Genomic DNA, 24,237 nt, shown 5'->3' on the forward strand with positions numbered 1-24,237 from the left:
AATGGGTAAATTTAGTCAAAACATGAAACAAAAAGACTATTTGTTAGTTTTACATGTAAGATCAAAATATATTTTACTCATGAACACCATAGCTTACATTTTCACTTATGACTATGCTATTCGTGAAAATATTGCATCTGGTATTCAGCCATGAAATATTTTTCAATCTTACACTGAAACAAACAAATATCATTTATGTTTCACATCTTTATATGAATAACTTCTATAGTGGTATTGTATTAGAGGCGGTCATAAAGGTTCTATGATATGTCCTCGCGAAGTATTATTTTATAATCAAGAAGGATAAACCGTTGTGGATGTATTGAATAGAACTCGGTGCAACGTCAGAATGTTAAACATCACCGGCAAATGTATACACAAACCACGGCTGTCTTTAAGAAGTTTTCATTGCATTCGTAATAATAAGTATTCAGTACTGAGTTATTCTTTCACATGAAAATATTTTTATTGTTGAAAAATTTCTTCAGATATGAAGAACAGAACTGAGTTTAGTTTGATTCATTGTGATTTTGTTGTATGCATGTTTTCGCCAACATGCTGGCTCATGAAATACGTGCTGACGTTCGCTGAGTGCTTTATTTGATTTCTTCCCAAACAAATACATTTTGTTCTGCCAAGGGAAAATCCATACGCATTCTTTTTTTCTTTTCTCGTTGAAAATATATACATTCTCTGTGAGATCTTAACGTAAAGTCGTAATTGTGCCGGGTAGGAGTACATGACGTGGTCATAGATGTTATTTTTCGGTAATGAACAGAAATATTGCCTTATAGCATGAATAAATTTCGGTAAACTTGTTTCCATATTAAAGCCTTCAGAAATTTTCTTACTCACGACTGAAATACCAACTTTTAGGGGACAACTGCATCTAGTACATGTATAAGGCAGATTTCCTTCTCTTTTACAGTTACAGTTTGTATTTTCAAATAGACGTTGTTGTTCCCTTTTTCTTAACGGACCCTGCAGCTATGTTTAACAGTGAAAAACTCAACCATCAAACAAAATATCATTCATTTTCAAAGAAAACATTGATTGGCAATGGTAGATTCGAACCAGGGACCTGCATAGTAGGCTAATAATATTTCTATTAAACCACATTAGCAACTGTAAAATTTCAGGATTTTTGGGCTGAAATCAATATGAATCTCCTTTACTCCTCAAAGTACATTGCAGTACTAGCGCATTGTGTACTAGAGCCAACATGAAACCGTATTTTTACGTGCATTAAAAGGTATAATTTACTCTTTTCAGCCATTTTGCTTGTACTTTACTTCTTGAATACATTTGTTAGTTGAATGATTTTGAAACAAGAGCCTCGACTGAAACATTTCTCCAAATGCAGCTGGTTGGATTAGATTTACCATTAACTTGATTTTCTTGTATTTGAAGGTTTTCTTCAATATTGCGCTTTTCTGTGCTGTCAGTGTTTGAGGAAGAGTTTTGGATAAAATAATGCTGATGGATAGCTCGTTATCGTTTATTGCTGTCTTTATTACAAAAAAAAAACACAAAAAAAAAACAAACAAACAAAAAAAACAGATATCTATTTGGAAATAGTGACAGACTTGACAGAGATAGCTTTTTTTTTAGAATACAGCCGTCTTTCAATCTGACCAATTGTGATGTTCCCACGTCACTGTACGATGATCAAACGTTACTTTTTGACAATGCAAGACTATTTAACATTTTCTATTACATTGAGATGGAGTGTGAGTCATCGGGAGAAGAGGGCGATAGGTGGAGAGGAGAGGAAGAAGGGGCTATGGATACTACAATACATCGTCAATAAACAGAAGAAAGTGGCGGCGATATGTAGACTTGGTTAGATCCTAAATGAATCCCCAGGCACATGCTAAACAACATTCTTTTTGTTTCACGACTCCAGGTCAAATGCGTTTTTAAATAAAAGAGACGCAAAGTTTTAGATTTTTAATGCATATATTTGACTAAGTAAAGAGACAAAACAAAACTCTGAAGTTGCGGAGTGAAATCCAAAACAAAACCTCAGGTGCACAAAAATATTCCTACATGGTTTCAGGACTCTAGGTCAAATACTTTTTGAGATAATGAGGCACAAACTTTTAAACGCTTTATGCGTACTTTTTACTATTTTACTAAGTCAAGGGTCATAACTCTAGCTTAGTTAACAGAAGACCACGTGCATAACTTCACATATTTTCTGTCAATACTCTTTGAGTCAGGTTTTACATAAAATTAAATACCCTATTTATGCATATCTGTGACTAAGTCAAGGGTACGTATTGCTTTCCAGTACATTTTCCGATTATGAGAAAAGTTTCATTCTCCGCAGGCCGATTAGGATGAAATCGAAAACAATGTCTTTGTTTTTGCTTAATTGTTGCGATAAAAGGGCATATACTATTTGTTAAAGAAAGAAGACCGCAAAAATGGAACAGTAACATAATTTTTTTTTTATTTTTCAATAACGTTGATCAAGCTTTATCATATTTATTTGTTTTATAAGATATATCCAAAACTTAATAAAGTATACCACAATAGACAAAATATTTATTTTTGAAGAAAAACAAGAAGCTATTTTAAATATTCCCACTCCCAAAATGCTTCGTTTGAGTGGTAGTGGTAACTGATTTGTAATATATTGGTAAATGTTTCTTTTTTGCAAAATTTTTATAACCTTTTATAACCCGGAGATGGAAAAAACTTTATTGACATTTGACCTTAGAGTGTGACCTTGATCTCTGAGCTAGGGATCTGGGTTGTTGTGCAAGATAAATTGTCTCATTCTTGGAAACATTTGTGAGAAAAAATCCCTCGATAGATGGCAGAGTTGTGGACTGCACAGAAAAACAAACCTATAGAAATCTGACCTCCAAGTGTGACCTTTACACTTGAGTTAGATAGCTTGTTGATGCGCGTGACACATCAACTCATTATGGGAAATATATATGTCAAGTAATATTAAAATCCTTTGATGGATGATCGAGTTATGGGCTGGACAAGAAAAAAACTATCGACTTGACCGGAGTGTGACCTTAAATTTTTGGTTAGGGGTATGTGTGTTGCGCATGACACATCCTTTCATTATGGGATATATTTGTAACATGCAATATTAGAACCTCTTCAAGGATGACAGAGCTATGAACCGAACAGTTCTAACGTTTGACCTCCATGTGTGACCTTACCGTCTGAGCTCGGGATGTGGGTATTACGCATGACACGTCGTCTCATTAAGGGATACATTTGTGCCAAATGATATTGCAATCACTTCAACAATGACAGAGTTATGAACCGGACAGAATAAAACACCTTTTCCTTTGACCTCGGAGTGTGACCTTCTTATTATGGGTTACTGTTGTGCAAAGTAATATTAAAAACCCTTCAAGGAGGACAGTGTTATGGACCGGACAGGAAAAACACTACCGACGTTTTACCTCAAAGTTTGACATTGACGTTTGTGCTAGGGTTCTGGGTATAGCGCAATACACATTCTCTGATTGTGAGAACATTTGTGCCAAGTAATTTTGAAATTCCCTTGATGGATAGTTGAGTTACAGACCGTAAAGGAAAAAAAACCTGTTGACCTTTTACCTCCAAGTTTGACATTGACCTTAAAGCTAGGGGTCTTGGTCTTGCACTTGACACATTGTCTTATTATGGGAAACATTTTTGCTAAGTAATATTAAAATCCCTTGATGGATCATAAAGTTACAAACCGAATCCGAGACGAACGAACGAATGAAAGCACGGACTGACGGACGGAGGGGCGAACGCTACAATTACTAACTAAATGCCGCCCCAAGGTGTGGGGGGCATAAAATGAAATTGCATAAACAGAACTTAAATTATTACACTTAAATTATTACTTAATTACCTCATAAGTACCCGATATGGGATGTGAGGTAGTTTCTGCATAATGGGAAGTGCCGAGACTGTAACACATTCACAACCAAACGATTTCCCTTTAAAATCAGATTTGTTGGTAAATAAACATGATTTACAAAAAGAATATCCAGTTTTAAGATAGAGCTAGAATTAGTCTTGCACACATTTTGTCCCGGTAGATTTTAAATCTTGCGCAACCGCACCGAAACATACTTCAGCAATGCATGTGAAATGTCCAACTCAACGAATACCTTTCAAGAACTGTTTAGTAAAGTTGTAGGTCGTAGCAGAGATAGATACAATTATTTAAAACATATATAATATATACTTTCATCATTTGTAAATTGTTCTTCAAGTGTTAGCCTACAACATTTGGCGGAGAAACGGTCGTGCATGTTTTTGTTTGCTGGTTCCAGTGTCCGTCACGGCATTTATTAGCAAATGCATTGCCATGTATATCACATAAAATGTATTTGCTGGTGTCACCTGGGTAGGGAAAATACACGTGGTCTGCATGTTCATGAATGCACGGGTTGTCGATACCCGTGATTGCTGGAATTCCTATAGCTGAAGAGTCATGCACGTGTTTGAACACGCAGAATGAAGTATCTCCGTTCCATATCCGTTCAGGGGGGCATGCAGACCGCTGAGCAACACCGAAATGTGTGCACGTGATGTAGTCTGTCTGGTTCCCGCATGGATTGTTGTGATACATTTTTCCACTTAGTGTAGCTTCACTGGTACACGGATTGGTGTATTTACAACCGGAAGAAATCTGGACGCATGGTAATTTCTCTATTGGACACAGACCAACAAACGCCTGATCATGCTGATCACACATGATGAATTTGTGAGGATCCGTGGGATGAGGGAAATACTCTATGGAACGATTGTTTGGGTCGCACAGATTAGGCACATCTTGACCTTAATAAAGAAATTTTTTAATCTTTAGTAATTGACTGTTTTGGTTTAATATATTAATGTACTTTGTTCATGATTTATATAATAAAAGAAGAACAGAACGGTCAGACTGCTGATTTAACTTCAAAAAAAAATCCAGAGCTGTATTTGTTGAAAGGGATTACAATAGTGACACTTTGAAAATTTTCTTTACGCAAAATTTGACATTTACTGGAACAATTTCGAATATTTGAAGTCCGTTTTTGAACTATTGCTAACTTCTCTGGTGTTAAAATGTCAATGCTAGTTGAATATAATACTCAATTGGTTTAATAAACAGTCCAATGTAGTTCTATGTCGGCAACTTGTGTATGAAGAGAACTGGGACTATTGCTTTGCCTTTGTCTGGTCGTAAGAGGCTACTAATAGGCTCTAAGTACTTTGATTTTTCTATATCTCTGTGAGTGCAACATGTATAAAAGCTTTTGTTTCTGTTACTTATATTTTTATTTCGATATAAACGAGATGTGAAACCAAGCTTTCAGTCCTCCTTGGCGGCATATAAACTGTACTGTGTTGTTTCGCCGTAAAACAAAATCAAATAAAATTAGAGCTGCTTTTGAGAAAAGCGCATGTCTCCCACAACTGTCTAATCATCTGACATGATTAGGTCTTGGGGCATAAATAATTTACTACACTAATAAAACTTTCAGTTCCTAGGTCACACAAGAGTAAACCCTACTCCCTATATTTTCTTAATTCCCAGTCAGACTTTCAGTGCTTTAATTATCAAAAACAATGGTATTTCCAGTCAGACATTCAGTGCTTTGATTATCAAAAACAATGTTTAAGGGCGATAATTCCGAAGTCCCTAGGCCGACTTGGCTAATTATAAAACTTGGCCGAGGACTTATTGGCAAATACATTTTGTTCACGTTTGGTGAAGATCAGATGAGAAATGTTTGACTTAGAGTGCGGAGAAGAAATGTTTTTCCCAATCAGACTTTTAGTGCTTTGATTATCAAAAACAATGTTTCAAGGGCCATCATTCCGAAGTGCCTAGGCCGATTCAGCTAGTAATCGAACTTGGCCGAGGACTTATTGGTAAACACATTTTATTCAAGTTTGGTGAAGATTGGATGAGAAATGTTCGACTTAGAGTGCGGACAAGAGATTTGTGACAGACGGACGGGCGGACAGGAGTAAATCAATATGTCTCCCACTAAAGTGGTGTGGGAGACATAATCAGTTAGTTTCATAAAGAGGTATAGAGACAGGTTTACATACCAGACAAGAGTATAACATCGTGTGAGATCAACCCCATATCTAGATCATTACAATCCCGTAGTGTCCCTGCCACCATACAGACGCCGTCCGTTCCTAAACAGTCAAAGAAATAAAAACGTAACGTACAAGTGACTGAAGACAGTTTCATTATTTCTACAAAATAAAATTATCTTAAAAGTCTTATAAAAATGTATTTTTGTCTGAACGTTTTCTGTCTAATCATACACACGCCATGTACCCGGATAATCTTAACTCTGTTCAGCGACCCTAACTCAGTGCCAACATGGCGGATGTAAAGCCGATACAACTTTGTTTTCTGTGTAATTACGATGTATAAAGGAATGTTCCTGTTGTTATATCCCTCTCCATTGATCAAGTGTATATTTATTTCAAAATGCATCATGTAAAAAATATATCAACCCTTGTGTTTTCAGGTGGAAAAACGACGAACAAGGCAACTTTTTCAATGAAAACTTTAACAAAAAATCTTTAAAAATACTTCTATGCTTTTGATGCCTCGAGTGTTTTGTTGTTTGAAAGCAAAGATATACTGCTTTATAGGCCCGTTTACACTATGTTGTTAACCCACTACATGTTGACACAATACATGTTCAAATGTACTGACAGCGAGAAAAAGGATAAAAACCTAACTTTGAGTTAATAAAAACCGAACCCAGTTTACATGAGGAATGGATAAAAACCTAACTTACACGAAATTGCGTGACGGACAAACACCTAACTGACTAGTATTCTATAGAAACGAATGAGTTGACATGTACATGTTGTGATTATTGTAAACATTACTTTATAAGCGGTATTGTCGGTTAAAGTTCCGTGGACAAGTGAAAAATGTAAGGATAAAAATATTCATTAATTAATTTGTCATTAATTTTACAAGATGTTATATGTATGCCCACTACAGTCAAATATTTTTTCATAATTTTAATATTATGCAAATAGCAATGTTTGGAAAAATCTGGATAAACCCTCAAAAATTACTCAGTATAAAAGTCAAAATTATTATATTTATATAAGAAATTATTTAATACCACCGATGTTCGAAGTTCTATAGTCCCCAACCCTCTCTCCCCCCCCCCCCCTCTGTCTCTCTCTCTCTTATGATTAATTATTAAATATGATATTTTTCAGACGGTAAATAGGGAAGAAAAGTGTGTGGTGTGGTGTGGTGGAGTGGGGGAGTGATGGATGGACTGACGGGACAGGGGTGTGGGTATCCTTACATTTTTCACTTGTCCACGGAACTTAAAAATCCACTTGTCCATAGTCAAATTTCACTTGCTATGATTTGTAATATCATACCTTCATGAAAGCGCAAATAGACTGGAGATCGAGTTCTTTATTTAGGACAATGAAAAGAAAAGCATATCACAGTAACTGTGGTAAAAAATAAGCTGTTGAAATATTTGCCTTTTAACGTTTATAAAAGTCTGAAATCGCGTAAGCAGTGTTCGGGATCTTTTGAGGTCATGCCCGAAACACTGCCCACGCAATGGTGCAAAGCCAGATGAATTCAGAGAAAGACTCTTAAAACGTTCCGACTTATTTTAGTCATACTTGCGATCTCTGTGTGCTTTTGATTTTAATTTGGCTGACTACTGGCTCAAATATTTCCTTTGACAGTGACTTATTGTCTCAACAGTTGGAATTCTACTTACAAACTTGTCATAATACTTTTTTAAAGTTGTTTACGTTTCTGATGTCTTTAAATGTCCTTTTAGTTCTCTGTGTGTAACCCTTGTTTTCCGTTTTTAGTTTTAGTTACAGAATGCTATATGCTGATGATGCAAATATTTTTCTTCAGCTACTTTAAGTAGTTCTTATGTTCCCTTTAGCATGTATATGATTTCTTCTTTTATGTTTTTTTTAATGCAAGTTGTAAAATGTGACTCTTTTTATTTTTGTGTAGTGTCAGCTAATCTTTTTTTATGTTGCTTTAAATGTGCTAAATCTGTATGTGATAAATTATTTTTTCCTTTTACTTGCTAGTACCTATGTGCTATTTTGTTTTAATGCGCTGTAACATGCATGTGATAGTTTGTGATTTGTTTCTTATCTACTTAGAGCCAGATGCTTTATTTGCTTTGATGTGCTTCAACATATTTGCATTTTATTACAGCTGATTTACTTATGTCGAGCTTATTTACATGTGTTTGCCGGAATATAGCTTTAAGCTAGTGTTTTATTATAGTCACCGAGTTACAGTGTGCGCGAGACCTAGTCAAAGAACCCATTATCTTTATCACCTCCATACACTTGAAGCAACACACAATCTAAATGATATTTTATGTTTTCTCATTTTATACCTGAAAAAGTATGCTTGTCCGTGGACACACAGAATGAAAAATGCACTTGTCCGCCGGCAAAAAAAATAAATCACGAGTCGGATAAGTTGGACATAGGAATCCCACATCCCTGCAGGTAGTGGGTAGATCAAAGAACTTCGAGCATCAAAAGTCCATAAAAAAAGCACAGACGAACAGCCGTTTTCGTTTGGTTAGGTGTTTATCCGTTCTAAGTTTGTATTTATCCAGCACTGTTTCCTATACCAGTTAGGAATTATCCGCAAATTTAAACCCACCTCATAATCAATACAATTTTTAAGCTATAACAATCAATTTCAAACATTGATACTGTTAAACATTGTCAAAGAGATATTTATGGAACTAATACATTTAATAAGTAAGGTCTTACTTCAATTTCTGGTACTTTAAAACAGTTAGAAACATAAAACATGTTCATTTTGAAGACTTTTTTGAGTACATTTTAATGAATTCCAGCCACATAATGTGACATTTCGATTGAAATATTTAGTACACAAAACATGTTATCAATACAGGATATTATGACTATCAAAAGTTTTAAGCTAACATTGCATACTCACATAAAAACATGAAAAAAGACGAGGAAATTAACTACATACATCGTCTTTCTGTCAGCCATGTTGGCACTGAGTTAGGGTCGCTGAACAGAGTTAGGATTATCCGGGTACATGGCGTGATACAGGTTTGTCATTCTTTTTTATGCACGCATGTACTCTGCAACTACTTGTCTCGAAATAGTCTAAAAGCTATTTTTAATCATGATCAAACTCTACATTCTACACGTGTATTCAAATTCGTTTTATACTTGTTTCAAGTTTGCTTCTCGAATTTTAAAGTTGTTAAGTTATTGGAAAATTTCCGTTCACTTAATGTATATCATCAATAGTTCAAGTAAAACTCACTAATAAAACATCAATGACATCAACATAAATTATAGAACAATACCACAGATTGAAAAAAAAATGAGTTAATTTGAAATTTCTAAAAGGACATAGAAATTTTTAAAAATCTTACACACCACTGAAAACATCTTTTCCTTGTTTAACATGAACAGTATATGCACCATTGCACGTGGTGCCTGTTGATTGACCTGTGACCTTAATATAGACTGGATCTGTTCCTCTGACATACAATACAGGCGTATGTGCATCATTGGGGCTGGACGTCAGGTGGACATCATACGCGGACTGATCAGGGTCAGTGTACTTCCTCGCAGCGTAGACAGCAACTCCGCCACTCTGTGCGGATACCTGTATGATAGAACACTCACTTAATTACAATGTAACACGAGGAAAATCTAGTTTGGGGATCTAAAAGTTAGGTATCAGTAAATTTAAACAAAGCAAAAGAAATCTTAGATATACAGAGTAAATCAGTTGAAGATTACTGCATGTAAAATATTTTAAGGTGATCAGTCTCACTGGTGCAACATGTTACGAAATTTTTCAATTTAGGAATATTTTTAGAGATTTATTTAAGGAGGAGAAAGACCCATTACATAGGGTTAGGCCGTTATTACAAATGCACGCTATACTGATTTTTTCCCACAAAGTTTTGTAAGTAACCCCTTTTAATATGAAGTTAATCAAGAAGAGCAGTTTCTTTATATTTCAATATAATTTCTAGTTTTTTCTTCTTTTTGCATTTTATAGATATCAGGAACCGAAAGACAAGTCTAGCTTGATAATGCAAATCTTTTTTAATAAATGCTAAGTGAACACAAATAAGTGTTAATGATGAGGTTTTGAACAAATCAGTTAAAACTGTAACAGCACATAGACCGAGGTGGAAGTAAATCTGTGTCAGCACATACTTAATCTGTAACAGCACATTGACCGAAATGTAACTAAAATGTAACAACACATTGACCGAAATGTAACCAAAATGTAACAACACATTGACCGAAATATAACTAAAATGTTACAGCACATTGACCGAGGTGGAAGTTAATCTGTAACAGCACACTGATTGAAATGTAACTAAAATGTAACAACACAATGACCGAGGTGGAAATAAATCTGTAACAGCACATTGACTGGGGTGGAACTAAAATGCAACAGCACATTGACCAAGGTGGAAGTAAAATTGAAACAGCACATTGACTGGGGTGGAACTAAAATGTAACAGCACATTGACCGAGGTGGAAGTAAAATTGTAACAGCACATTGACCAAGATAGAAGTAAAATTGTAACAGCACATTGACCAAGGTGGAACTAAAATGTAACAGCACATTGACCAAGGTGGAAGTAAAATTGTAACAGCACATTGACTGGGGTGGAACTAAAATGTAACAGCACATTGACCAAGGTGGAAGTAAAATTGTAACAGCACATTGACTGAGGTGGAACTAAAATGTAACAGCACATTGATTGAGGTGGAAGTAAAATTGTAACAGCACATTGACCGAGGTGGAACTAAATCTGTAATAGCACACTGACCGAAATGTAACTAAAATGTAACAGCATATCGACCAAGGTTGAACTAAATATGTAACAGCACACTGACCGAAATGAAATGTAACAACACATTGACCGAGGTGGAACTAAATCTGTAAAAGAACATTGTGCGAAATGTAACTAAGATTTAACAGCACATTGACCGGATGGGACTAAATCTGTAACAACACACTGACTGAAATGTAACTAAAGTGTAACAGCACATTGACCTAGGTGGAACCAAATCTGTAACAGCACATTGACTGAAATGAAACTAAAATGTAAAAGCACACTGACTGAATGGGAACTAAATCTGTAACAGCACATTGACAAAGGCAGAAGTGAAACTGCAACAGCACAGTGACCGAGACAGAACTTGAATTGTAACAGCACACTGACCGAAATGTAACTACAACTGTAACAGCACATTGACTCAGGTGAAACTGAAACTGTAACAAATGTAACTAAAACTGTTACAGCACATTGACTGAGGCCCAATAGGGATAGCCCAATTCGGAGCTCTTTGTATATATCTAGAATGACGATAGATGGACATGTGATGACTAATGACTCCATGTCATTTAGAAAGAACTATAGTTCACTTGACTATCTTGTCAGTAAATGTGCGGATGTCGGGATGTATGAAAAACAGACAGATGGTAAAGATAATTATTTAGGAAGTAGGAACCAGCAGATAATATCTCAACCTTTCTGGCTATTTGGGACATGACTTGAAATTGTTTGCTTCGTTTTAACTGTATTTCCATGTAACAGTGCTATGTGTTCAAACTGTATTTCTATGTAAAGGTGCTATCTGTTCAAACTGTATTTCTATGTAACGGTACTATATGTTCAAACTGTATTTCTGTGTAACGGTTCTATGTGTTCAAACTGTATTTCCGTGTAACGGTGCTATGTGTTCAAACTGTATTTCTATGTAACGGTGCTATGTGTTCAAACTGTATTTCTATGTAACGGTGCTATGTGTTCAAAAAGTGTGTAACGGTGCTATGTGTTCAAACTGTATTTCCATGTAACGGTGCTATGTCTTCAAACTATATTTCTATGTAATGGTGCTATGCATTTTACCTGTATTTCTATGCTACAGTTCTATGTATTCAAACTGTATTTCTACAGTTACGAAGCTATATTTTTAACTATATTTCTATGTTAAGATGCAATGTGTTTTACCTGTATTTCCATTTAACAGTGCAATGTGTTCTACCTGTACGCAAAGCAATGTGTTCTATCTAGTATTGTAATTTAACGATGCTATGTGTTCTACCTGTTTTTCTATTTAACGGTGCTATGTGTTCTGCCTGTATTTATATTTAACGATGCTATGTGTTCTACCTGTTTTTCTATTTAACGGTGCTATGTGTTCTGCCTGTATTTCTATTTAACAGTACAATGTGTTCTACCTGTATTTCTATTTAACGGTGCAATGTGTTCTGCCTGTATTTATATTTAACGATGCTATGTGTTCTACCTGTTTTTCTATTTAACGGTGCTATGTGTTCTACCTGTTTTTACTATTTAACGGTGCAATGTGTTCTCACTTTATTTCTATTTAACAGTACAATGTGTTCTACCTGTATTTCTATTTAACGGTGCAATGTGTTCTGCCTGTATTTATATTTAACGGTGCAATGTGTTCCACCTGTACACTGTATTTCTATTTAACCGTGCTATACGTACTGTATTTCTATTTAACGGTGCTATACGTACTGTATTTCTATTTAACCGTGCTATACGTACTGTATTTCTATTTAACGGTGCTATATGTACTGTATTTCTATTTAACCGTGCTATACGTACTGTATTTCATTTTAACGGTGCTATATGTACTGTATTTCTATTTAACGGTGCTATATGTACTGTATTTCTATTTAACGGTGCTATATGTATTGTATTTCTATTTAACGGTGCTATATGTACTGTATTTCTATTTAACGGTGCTATATATACTGTATTTCTATTTAACGGTACTATATGTACAGTATTTCTATTTAACAGTGCTATATGTTCTACGTGAATTGTTATGTAATGTTGCTATATGAGCTCTGCTCATCCATCAGAGGTTCGTCAAAATCTTGAGACGAACTTGGGAACCATGGTAAACCTCTGGATTAGATAAGAAAGACGATAACTTTCCTTTTGTATGCATTCCATTTGAACTGTTTAACATTTTCACTGCTCTGTTCTAATTAACATACTTACCATAATGCTAACAGAGTCAGTTGTGTCCGGTAATTTCGCTACTATAGACTTACTGCACGGGTATGTGAAGTCACCAGCTGTGAGCAGAACTGGCGCTGAAGATAAATTCAAATATAAATTCGCCTAACTTCAATGCGTTTATCTCATTATTTCCTTGATATCAGATGATAGCAAACATTTATATTCTTAGCAACTACATTCTATCAAAATATACAGATAAAAACAAGGAAAAAAGACGAAAATATAATTCTAAGTGAGTACTAACCTATTTGTACCTTTGGCTGTATGCTATCAAGTACAATCACTTTTCATTAAACAGAGAACTAACTCGAGTAAAAACATTTTAACAATGGAAAAGACTATGGAAATCCTGACGAATGTCACTTTTGGAATGAGGCATCTCTATAAGAGTATTGATAAGCGGCTTTTTCTAAGATCTGGCCTAGTAACCCAGTTTTAAACTTGATTTACAGCATTGTGACATTTTTATGACAATAAAATGGAAAAGGTGGCCTCTATAGTATTAACAAGGTTTTTCAATGATTTGACCTAGTTACCTAGTTTTTGATATTAACGACGCCAAGAATACAAACACTGTTTTATGAAGATGAGATAGAAAATGTGCCCTCTAGAGTGCTACCAAGGTTTCTCTTTAATCTGATCTAATCACCTACTTTTTGACCTCAAATTATCCAGTTTCCAACTTGACCTAGATTTCATAGTAGCAAATACTCTTACAAGCTTTTATGCAGATAAGATAGAAGCACTAAAGTGTAACAAGAGGGTCATGATGACCCTGGATCGCTCACCAGAATAATATGATCTACATGTTTCAAATGTCAAACTTATGATTTTTAGAAATTTTTTGGAAAATTTTCCGATGTACAATCAAGTAACCCCTGGGACGGGCCCAATTTTACCCCGGGGGTCATGAAACAAAGTTTGTAGAAGTCTAATAGGCAATGTTACATAACGAATATCTAAGATCTAGGCCTTCTGGTTTATTTTAAGCAAATTTATGAAGATTTCCCTATGTACAATCAAGTAACCCCACGGGCTGGGGCAATTTGACCCTGGGGGGGGGGGGTGGTCAAGATTTGAATAAATTTTGTAGCGGTCACTAGGCAATGCTACATTCAAATATTTAAGCTCTAGGCTTTCTGGTTTATTTTTAGAAAATTTTGAAGATTTTTCTATGTACAATCAAGTAACCCCATGGAGCGGGGTCAATTTGACCCCGGGGGTCATGATTTGAACAAATTTTGTAGAAGTCTACTAGGCAATGCTACACGTCAAACATCTAAGAACTAGGCCTTTTGGTTTATTTTTAGGAAATTTTTGAAGATTTTCCTATGTAAAATCAAGTGACCCCTGGGGCGGGGTCAGCTTTGACCCCGGGGGTCATGATTTGAACAAATGTTGTAGAGGTCCACTAGGCAATGCTACATTTGAAATATCTAAGCTCTAGGCCTTCTGGTTTTTTTTAAGAAAATTTTTGCAGATTTTCATATGTTAAATCAAGTGACCCCCAGGGCGGGGTCAGTTTTGACCCCGGGTCATGATTTGAATTACTTTAGTAGAAATTCACTAGGCAATGCTACATGTCAAATATCTAAGCTCTAGGGCTTCTGGTTTTTGAGAAGAAGATTTTTTAAGATTTTCCTATGTAAAATCAAGTGAAACCTGGGGTGGGGTCAATTTTGATCCTGGGGGTTATGATTGGAACAAATTTTGTAGAGGTCCACTAGGCAATGCTACATGTGAAATATCGGAGCTCTAGGCTTTCTGGTTTATTTTTAGAAATTTTTTGAAGATTTTCCTATGTAAAATTAAGTGACCCCTGGGGCGGGGTCAATTTTGACCCCAGGGTCAGGATTTGAGCAACTTTAGTAGAGGTCCACTAGGCAATGCTACAAGTCAAATATCTAAGGTCTAGGGCTTCTGGTTTTCGAGAAGAAGATTTTTAAGATTTTCCTATGTTAAATCAAGTGACCCCTGGGGTGGGATCAATTTTGACCCCGGGGGTCTAGATTTGAATAAATTTTGTAGAGGTCTACTAGGCAATGCTACATGTCAAATATCTAAGCTCTAGGCTTTCTGGTTTATTTTTAGAAATTTTTGAAGATTTTCGTATGTAAAATTAAGTGACCCCTGGGGCGGGGTCAATCTTGACCCCGGGGTCATGATTTGAACAACATTAGTAGAGGTCCATTAGGCAATGCTACAAGTCAAATATCTAAGGTCTAGGGCTTCTGGTTTTCGAGAAGATTTTTTTAGATTTTTCTATGTAAAATCAAGTGACCCCGGTGTCATGATTTGAACAAACTTGGTAGAGGTCCACTAGGCAATGCTTCACACCAGAGAGGAAGATTTTTAAAGTTTTTCCTTTCGGTTGCCATGGCAACCAGAGTTCTCATGGAATTCAATTTTTTGAACAATTTTTTAAGAAGACCATCCAAGGAACATCCCTGTGAAGTTTCATCAAAATTGGCCTGTTGGTTTAGGAGGAGATGTTGTTTAAAGGAAAGTGTGGACGGACGACGGACGGACGTACAACGGACTGACGAACGGACGCCGGACGGTGAGCGATCACAATACCTCACCCTGAGCACTTTGTGTTCAGGTGAGCTAAAAAAGGTTTTCCTATTAACTGACCTAGTGACATAGTTTTTGATCCAAGATGGAAGACTGAGTCAAGGCTAACATGAAGACCTGGTTCCGTTGAGATTGGGCTAAGATTGTATCCTCTAGGGTGTTAACAGTAAAGATGTAAACGCCGACGACGGACGCAGGGATATCACAAAAAAACCTAAATTTGTCAGAGTAGAAAAACAGCAGAAGACTCACCGTGGCAAACATCCCGGACTAATCTTTCAATAGTATCATTTATTTTCCGTAACATATTCACCTCCAATGTATTTCGGCAAGAGGGTTTGGATGCTACATACTTGAACCGATCGTAGCTGTCTGTGGTATTGTCTTTTACCCCGATCACAACAAGCGATATACCTAAAAAATGTAAACACATTTTTTTTAAATATAGGTATTTTCATCTGCTGAGTGGCGCACGAATTTACCCTCCGATCATTTCAAAACGGGACAGCTTGAGATCACCACTCCAATCTCTAGAAGTAGAGAACAGTCAGAAAATACTTAGAAAAGAACTTTCTGATTGGTCAGTTTCAAGGTGACGCCCAAAATCAACCAATCAGATGCTCAAGTTTTGAGACTGGTCAAAAATTGAGATAATGTAAATTCCCCTGTCAGGACAGATTTGTCTCTATAAAGACTTACAAACGGGTGAACTGATGCCAGACACGTGACGTACATTTCAACTCATTTGCTCCTTACCATTTATATTTGCTATAAATGCATTTACCAGTAAAACACAAGATAATTTGTAGTTGCATGATGCATGTCAGCCTTTTTTTGAACAGTTATCTAATTATAGCTTTAGGAATTCATCTTACCATCGCTCTCCAACTTTCCCGCCTCCTGTTTGGCATATTCAAACTGAGTGACTTTATCAGTTAACAATACAGCAACACGTGCGGAGCCATCACGTGCTCCGTTTGCCTTTGTAAACATATTTTCCCGCGTATATTTGATAGAATCACCCACAGTCGTAGGACCAGGCGTGTACCTAAGGATCTAAAACATAAGAACTGAGTTAAATCGGATACATAATATCATTCCTATGTTTATATTTAAGTTACTCTTCTATTCAACAATCTATTTCTATGTGGTCGTAAACTGTCTACTTAGTATGTCCATTTGTTTTCATTTATTTTCCGCTTTCATTTATAAACTACCGTATTATATAAATTTCATAAAACATAATCAATTAAAGACAACACCCTTACTTTCGTGTTTAATTTCCAAGAAATGTCATCAATGTCAAATAACTTAAATAAAGAAACTATTTCATCTTTGTTCGATAAAACTATTACTTGCATTTGACCAAATTGTTATAAAGATAAACAAACCTTCAGACAGACTGTTCGAAAATTTTCATATCTGATTTACTTATTCAGTGAGTCCATTTTCGTGATAACAATTAACAGGAACATTTCAGTTCAATAAAACGTGAATAGTTATATACATAATTTTGTTCGTTCTCAAATCTGTCATCATAACATTTAAAATACCTTGAGAGCATCTGACAGTGTGAATCCTGGTCGTGCACTATTCAAATACCATCCAGCAAGCGGATGTTGTTTCTTCGTTACTATAGCAACCCGCGTATTGTCATTTTTCAGTGGAAGTTTATCCAACATATACTGGAGGAAGGATTCCACGTGTACAAGGTCGAGAGTCGAAAGGTTTTGAAAGTCTAAGATGACCACCACATCAAGGATCTTCTCCGGCTCACATTCTACAGAGGATATATATGGGGCTTCATTGTCAATTTTGTTTGGAGTCAAATCTCAGACTGCAACATTTTCAATACGCCAAAATAAATTTCAGAATCTTTAAGTCATTCTTAGACTGATGTATTTGTAAAGGGAAGCATGAATACTTGTGTAACACGAATATTCTGTAACATTCAGTTCCCTTTGAAAACCTTAGTATCCGTACAGAAAACCGGAAAATTTAATAAATACTCAGAAATATGAATTACGTATTAAGTCATCATATAAATTGCCAGTCCATAGAGTGCGCTATGTGACCGATCTATATTCAATACCTGTTCACTCGGCTGATTTATCAAAATGTTGAAAATACATGTAAATCTGTGAAAACTGATTTCTGATGTCATGTTATATCCACTGATACCAGACCAGAAAGAAAATGCTACTGTACATGTTATACCCTGTCTGTAGGGTTCTTATATATACAGTGGATTTTTCTTTCTGGTCTGGTGCCAGTAGGCTTTATGGTTAAGAGTCAAAACTATTGACTTGCAAGTCATTCAGTAAGTGTTTAATATATAATTTACAGTAATTAATTCAATGTGTAATGTGTAACAGAAATTGGCTAAGAAACGCGTGAAATGAATTATTAGAAGCATTTACCTGATGGAGCATTTTGCGACTTGACGAAGAAGTCAAATGCTCTGTTTCCTGGACGCAAAATACCCCAAATCGTAGCCTGTAGTTCGGTACTTTCCGGAATAGTCCGGATATTCTTTGATAACAACAAGAGAGATGCTGCAAGTCCGGAATAAATTGGTTTACGTAGATCTTGCCACGTGACGTTTGACCAGTCAATGTTGAGATTCTTCTTAATAGCTTGATAATCATCATATAGAGCAGGGTTATCCTTTGTCAGATTAAACAAATCCTGTCCAATCTGAAAACAAACTCTAATTTTAAGATTGTATATGCATACATTTATATTACCAGTGTATGGTACTACAGAATATATAATGCATTGCCCCCTTCCTTGTTTAACTGACAAATAAGTTGGTATGGAAATAGCAAATGTAACTGTCCCGTTACAGTGTTATGAACATACGGCTGATTGTGTTTTTGAATCCTTTTTGTCACATACAGTATTAAAATAGAATATGTTTTCGAAAACTTTGTGCATGGTACATACTGATTATGATAGTGTTCTTGAAATGTTTATGGCCAATATATTAGCATTTTTGTAAACCTTGTGTCACATACAGGATTGTGTGAGAAATCATGTTCTTGAAACCTTTGTCATATGCAGTATAAAGAACGATCATGCCCCTGAAACTTTTGTGTAACGTGCAATATTACGACATATAGTGTTCCTGAAACCTTTAACACATACAGTATAAAAATCAACCGTGTCCTTGAAACCTTTGCATCACGTACAGTAATAAGATAGATCGGCTTCCTGAAACCTTTGTGTCACATGCAGTATAATGACGGACTGTAATCTTGAAACTTTTGTGTCACATACAGTATTGTCACAGTGATAGATTATGGTTTAGAAACCTTTGTGTCACTAACAGTATTAATAAAGATCTTGTTCTTGAAACATTTGTGTTAAATGTAGTATTGTGATAGATAGAGGTGTCCTTAAAACTCTAGTGTCACATATAGTATTAAGATAAATGACAGTAATATGACAGATCGTGCCTTTGAAACCTTTGTGTCATATATACAATATTTTGATAGGTCATGTACTCAAAACCTTGTGTCATAATAGCAATTATTTTTGAAACATTTGTGTCATACACAGTATCACATGCATTATTTTGATACAAATGTTCATGAAGCTTTTGTCCCGAACAGTGTTGTGACACTTACAGCATTGTTTTCGAAACCATTGTATGACATAGACTTTTGTAATAGTATGTATTCTAGACACTTAAATGTGACGTAGCGAATTACAATGACATATACTCTTGAAATATTTGAAGCAGATTGAATGCAAGTTAGTTTCTGAAATTATCAATAATATGTTTATGATACGTGTCATTTGCAAAGCAGGTAGACAGTTTGCATGTATATCAAATCCATTAAATTATCCTTTGGAGGTATAGACATAACCAAGCAAAATACTATAGACATAACCAAGCAAAATACTATAGACATAACCAAGCAAATAACCAGTAGGCCCAGTTTGAATAAGGGTGAGTACAACATCCCTCCCTGATTCAGAACCTACTTAAGTGGAACAACATTGAAAGTCTTTTACGGCAGCCACAGGTCATTTAAAAGTTGATCAAATTTTGTAAGAAAATCTTCCAAAAGCACATAATGCAACCAAGGAAAAAAGTAGTAGACTCGTTTCAATGTAGTCTGCCCACGGATGATAATAAAATATGTAACACCAACACCCACTACGTTCCAAATAGGACCAGCAATAATAACAACAACACTTATTTGATTTACGGTGCGATATTTTTCGCGTCTACCACATGACATTAAAAAGATTTCTATTATCAGATGAAGTATTCCTGGCTAATTTTAATATAAGAAGAAAAAAAAAAACAACGGTTTAAAATTATATTTACATTCCAAATGCCGCCGTTGTAACCACTTCTGTACGTTTGTCCGTCTGTTCCATCTTTTGTCTCAACATCTGCCATACGCCTTAGAAACATTTCGTTGTCGGTAAGACATGTCTGGCCTATCAAATCCACTACATGGTTTACAACCTGTTCAAACGAGAATATATTTCAACCTGATTTTGTTCATATCCTTACTCAGATAAATCAGTATAAAAGATACAGTATGTTCTGTTAAAAGCTTTAATTAAATCTGATTAAATGACATAAGTCAAAACTGAAATTATTAATTTTAGAATTAACAGTTTTGTCTGTGTCATTTTCTTGATTTGTTTGCTCTAAATTTGAATTTCTGTAATTTGATCTGTAATGTGCATCAAAACAACGATTCTTGGCCCATCGACTTCATGTAACGTGGGATAACATTATTTAGAATAGCATTTCATTCTTCGGCAAGCGCAACTGTAAGATTACAAATGTTTTTTTCTAATTCTCTCCCCCGCACCTCTCCGTACAAAAGGTCAAATGTGTGTTCGATTGGATTCATGTCTGGTTCGTAATTCGTCCACTGAATCACGTTGACGTTATGCCTGGCGGGGTAATTTTGCGTTAGCCAAGCAGTACGTGGCCTTGATTTATCGTGAATCAATTCACCGGAATGCTAATGCATGAACGGAACCATCATTAGGCGGAGAACGTAGTCAATGCAAAGCTGGACATTTAGATTATACCGAATGGCGACCAGATCTTATTTCGAGGGTTGTTTTGGGCTTTTCTATAATATTATGTAATATTTCTTATTGTATTCAATATAATGTCCAAAACTGCAAAAGAAGATAAACGAAGGTTTTGAAATACTCAGTGCTGTCTGCGGACTTCTGGTTGGTTTACATGCAGTTCGCGAAGTAGCATAACATGGCTAAATGTGTGTTTTCTCAAGAACTACTTTTTTGGTAAATACTTCTTTCGTTTACGTTTATTTCAGTGGTAGAATAACACTTATTACGGCAACACAGGGTTCGTGCTTGCAGAATAGGGGTCAAACCACAATTCAGTTAAACACTGGGTAAAATGGTTGTGCAGTTTGTGGCAAAATGAAAGTTTTTCAATACTATTGAATCAATATTATTGCCAATGTTATTGCCCGTGGCTTCGGATGGGCCGCTAAAGAAACACAAAAGCCTGTCGTTTTCACGAAGCCGCGGCACCTTGCAAAAGAGTCGAAGTCAATGTGAAAAGTGTTTATTATTGTATGAAGGCTCATTAAACGTTAATCAGGCATACCAAAACAAAACAAAAAGTATATGACGCTTGATTTGCATGTGCAAAAAGTTGCGTAACGCCATTCAGCCAGTTTCAAAAACAAATATTCTATAGAATGCAAGACAAACTAATGCAATATGTAGAAAAATATGTGTGGACTGGAAAAGTTCACTCAGCATTTCGAGTAGTTAAAAATATAAATGCACAGTTACTTTTTTGCTTCTGTAAACTCTACAGAATAATAGTACACCACAAAAAAATGAATCCTTTCAAATCTGTTGAAAATGTAATATCAGAAAACATTCAATATGAATATTGCTATGCAGTAATCAACAGTTGTTAGAATAAACATTATGTGTCATTTTGTAACAGAATCCTGGTATTAGAAACATAAAGACACCCTTACTTTATTTACAATGACAATGAGTCATTCTATAAAACTTTACCTGCACTTTTACTTAATGTTTTTGCTATCACGGTGTTTCGTATAATGATTATTCACTATTCTATGATATCCTAAATCCATTTTGTGATATCCCTACTTCTTTTTAAGGATACCTTTAAATGTATTTCGTGATATCTTAAATTACGGGAAAACCATCCACAGGCGGGTACAGCCTAAACACGTTTTAATTTTCCTATTGTGCAAGGGAAGCAACATAATAGAAGTGCTGATAAATAACTTCATGAATTTTACTTCTTGCGAACACATACATTTGTAAAAAAAATTTTGTTTTATCTGGAGGACTTAGATATCAATTTCTAAACTTTATTTAATGTATTTCCATCTCAGAAAAAAATGAGGTTCTCTCTCTAACTGCATTTAATGATACCAAAAAATGATAACTTCTACATATGGTCATTCTATTAATCAGATCACAGCCACATGATTAATGTTTAAGAAATAGTTTGTTTGTTTTGTGTTAAACTGGCATCAGTTGTTAGAGTCCTATCCTTTAAACTAAATTTATCCTGTCACTTGCAGTAGTTTCGACCCGATATCAGGGTGCCGTATATCTTTCTTGATATACCGTCAGTTGATCATGTGACCAGTGATATACGGTGAGTTGATCATGTGACCTTATGATCGATATTGTTGTCATAAGAAATTTTGCAACGAAACCATCATCATTGTGTTGGAAATGTCCGAACTAAGAAAATGAGTGGTCAGATAATGAGTTTTTATTCAAAAACGAAGAAGTTATTGCGATTTTGCCGGTAATCACGTCATTATATAAGTGACGTCATTACGAATATGACGTCATTAAAGCGGTTGTCGCACACTTATTTTTGTAAAATAAATTGCCAAATATCGGAAAATGAAGTAATGACAAGATAAATAGAATAATAGGTTAGTGCCTAAGATGGAGAAAGTTTATCTGGCTCGGCTCCGGACGTTATCAGGTTCGCCTTCGGCTCACCCGATAACCTCCTCCACCTCGCCAGATAAACTTTCTCATCTACGGCACTAACCTATTATTCTCTATATATCTGCCATTAAATTCTTTCAAATAGCACTTTCTGAGGAAAAAAAATCAATGTCTCTTATCTCTGACTCTAACTGCTGAGATGATCATAGAGAGAAAATTTATCAGTGTCATTATGAAGAAAGAAATAAACTTTATTACAGATAACTTGATCTCAACAGACTTTGTATGTCTAGTTTTGTCTGTTTGGTTTTTGGTTCAACAACGTTTTTTAACAGTATTTCAGTTATATAACGGCAGGCAGTTAACCTAACCAGTGTTCCCGGATTCTGTACAAGTATAAACCTGTTCTCCGCAAGTAACTGCGAACTTCCCTACGTGAATCAGAGGTGGAGTGCGAATGATTTCAAGCACAAATCGTCACGGAGAACATACTCTCCGCCCGAGGAACGACCTCAGGACCCCGTGATCGGTAGATCTGCGCTCTCCCTATATACTGAGCTAAGCGAGGTAAGTATATCACCATTGCTCCAGATAGTATTGAATCGAGCGCGGAGTTTGATCTTGTTAAAGAGCAAGATTAATTAATTGGCCATTTCCTAGGTGGTATCGACTTTGGGCGTACGACTATTACTGACATGAACTTTAACAAAAAAGTAAGAATTTACATATGAGTCTAGGAGATTGGCACGTGTTTGTCTTTGCGTATAAAAATGTTCCGTGCTGTGCCACAGATGTTTTACCTCGCGTTTTAGTTACTTTTAGGAATATTTTTATTTACTTACGATCTTGCTATGCTTAGCTGTAGCTATGTGCCACGGAATAGCTAAAGTATTTTAGAAACCGGTGTCCCTGTCCATATATTTTTTTTTCTTTTTCTGAAATCGTAATTTTCCTGTTCGGATTTACAGGTTTTAAGAACATAATTCAACCTTTATAATTACCTTATAATATAACGTTACGTATGTAATAATGACAACAAAATACCTCAGGTCCTTTTACCCCATCTTTAAATATATCCTCGTTAAACGCCAATATCCCACACCATAGAAACGTCATGTATAGCCCGCGCAACATTGTCTTCAGATTATAAATTTAATGCAATACGTTCGAAATTATATGCAACTGGCATTAACTGCGATTTTTCAATGCACTTATCTATTTGTGTCGGATCGCGACACTTCCGAAAATGAATGTCAAGTTGATTGTTTAGGTGTGTATCTGTGTCATTTCGGTGATAAATTTTTGTAGGAAGACATTCTCGTGGTGCTATAATATCGGTAGTTTCATGAATATATGGGCGTGACAAAATCATGATAATGGGAAATTTGTTTCATATTTATATTTGTTTATCATATTTGTTGATTTAGGGAGTATCTTTAATCAACATTAAAGCAGCGCGACGGCGAATGTCAGTATTTTTACTAAATTTAGAGCAGCTGTTTCAAAAGTTGATACGTAGAAAAGCTCTTTTCACTATCAATATGGTAATTTTTTGATTTGGCATTTATTATTTGAAATTAAGTATCTGACAATTAATATTTAGTAT

At 35.5% G+C, this 24,237-nt stretch overlaps 1 protein-coding gene across 1 annotated transcript; it reads right to left on the reverse strand.

Moving 5' to 3' along the window:
* Positions 1–1,935: 1,935 nt before the first annotated feature.
* On the reverse strand, positions 1,936–23,867 carry LOC123546436 (uncharacterized). Its single transcript, XM_045332691.2, has 10 exons — positions 23,676–23,867; positions 20,005–20,148; positions 18,086–18,362; positions 17,219–17,445; positions 16,541–16,721; positions 15,918–16,079; positions 13,071–13,165; positions 9,433–9,664; positions 6,073–6,165; positions 1,936–4,809 (listed from the first exon to the last, which is right to left on the reverse strand). The coding sequence occupies exons 1-10, from the start codon at positions 23,763–23,765 to the stop codon at positions 4,244–4,246; spliced, it is 2,067 nt and encodes a 688-aa protein (XP_045188626.2). The 5' UTR covers positions 23,766–23,867; the 3' UTR covers positions 1,936–4,243.
* Between the last annotated feature and the right edge of the window lie 370 nt (positions 23,868–24,237).

Source organism: Mercenaria mercenaria, chromosome 9 (genome assembly GCF_021730395.1).
Source record: "Mercenaria mercenaria strain notata chromosome 9, MADL_Memer_1, whole genome shotgun sequence".
In the NCBI taxonomy this organism is placed as follows: domain Eukaryota; kingdom Metazoa; phylum Mollusca; class Bivalvia; order Venerida; family Veneridae; genus Mercenaria; species Mercenaria mercenaria.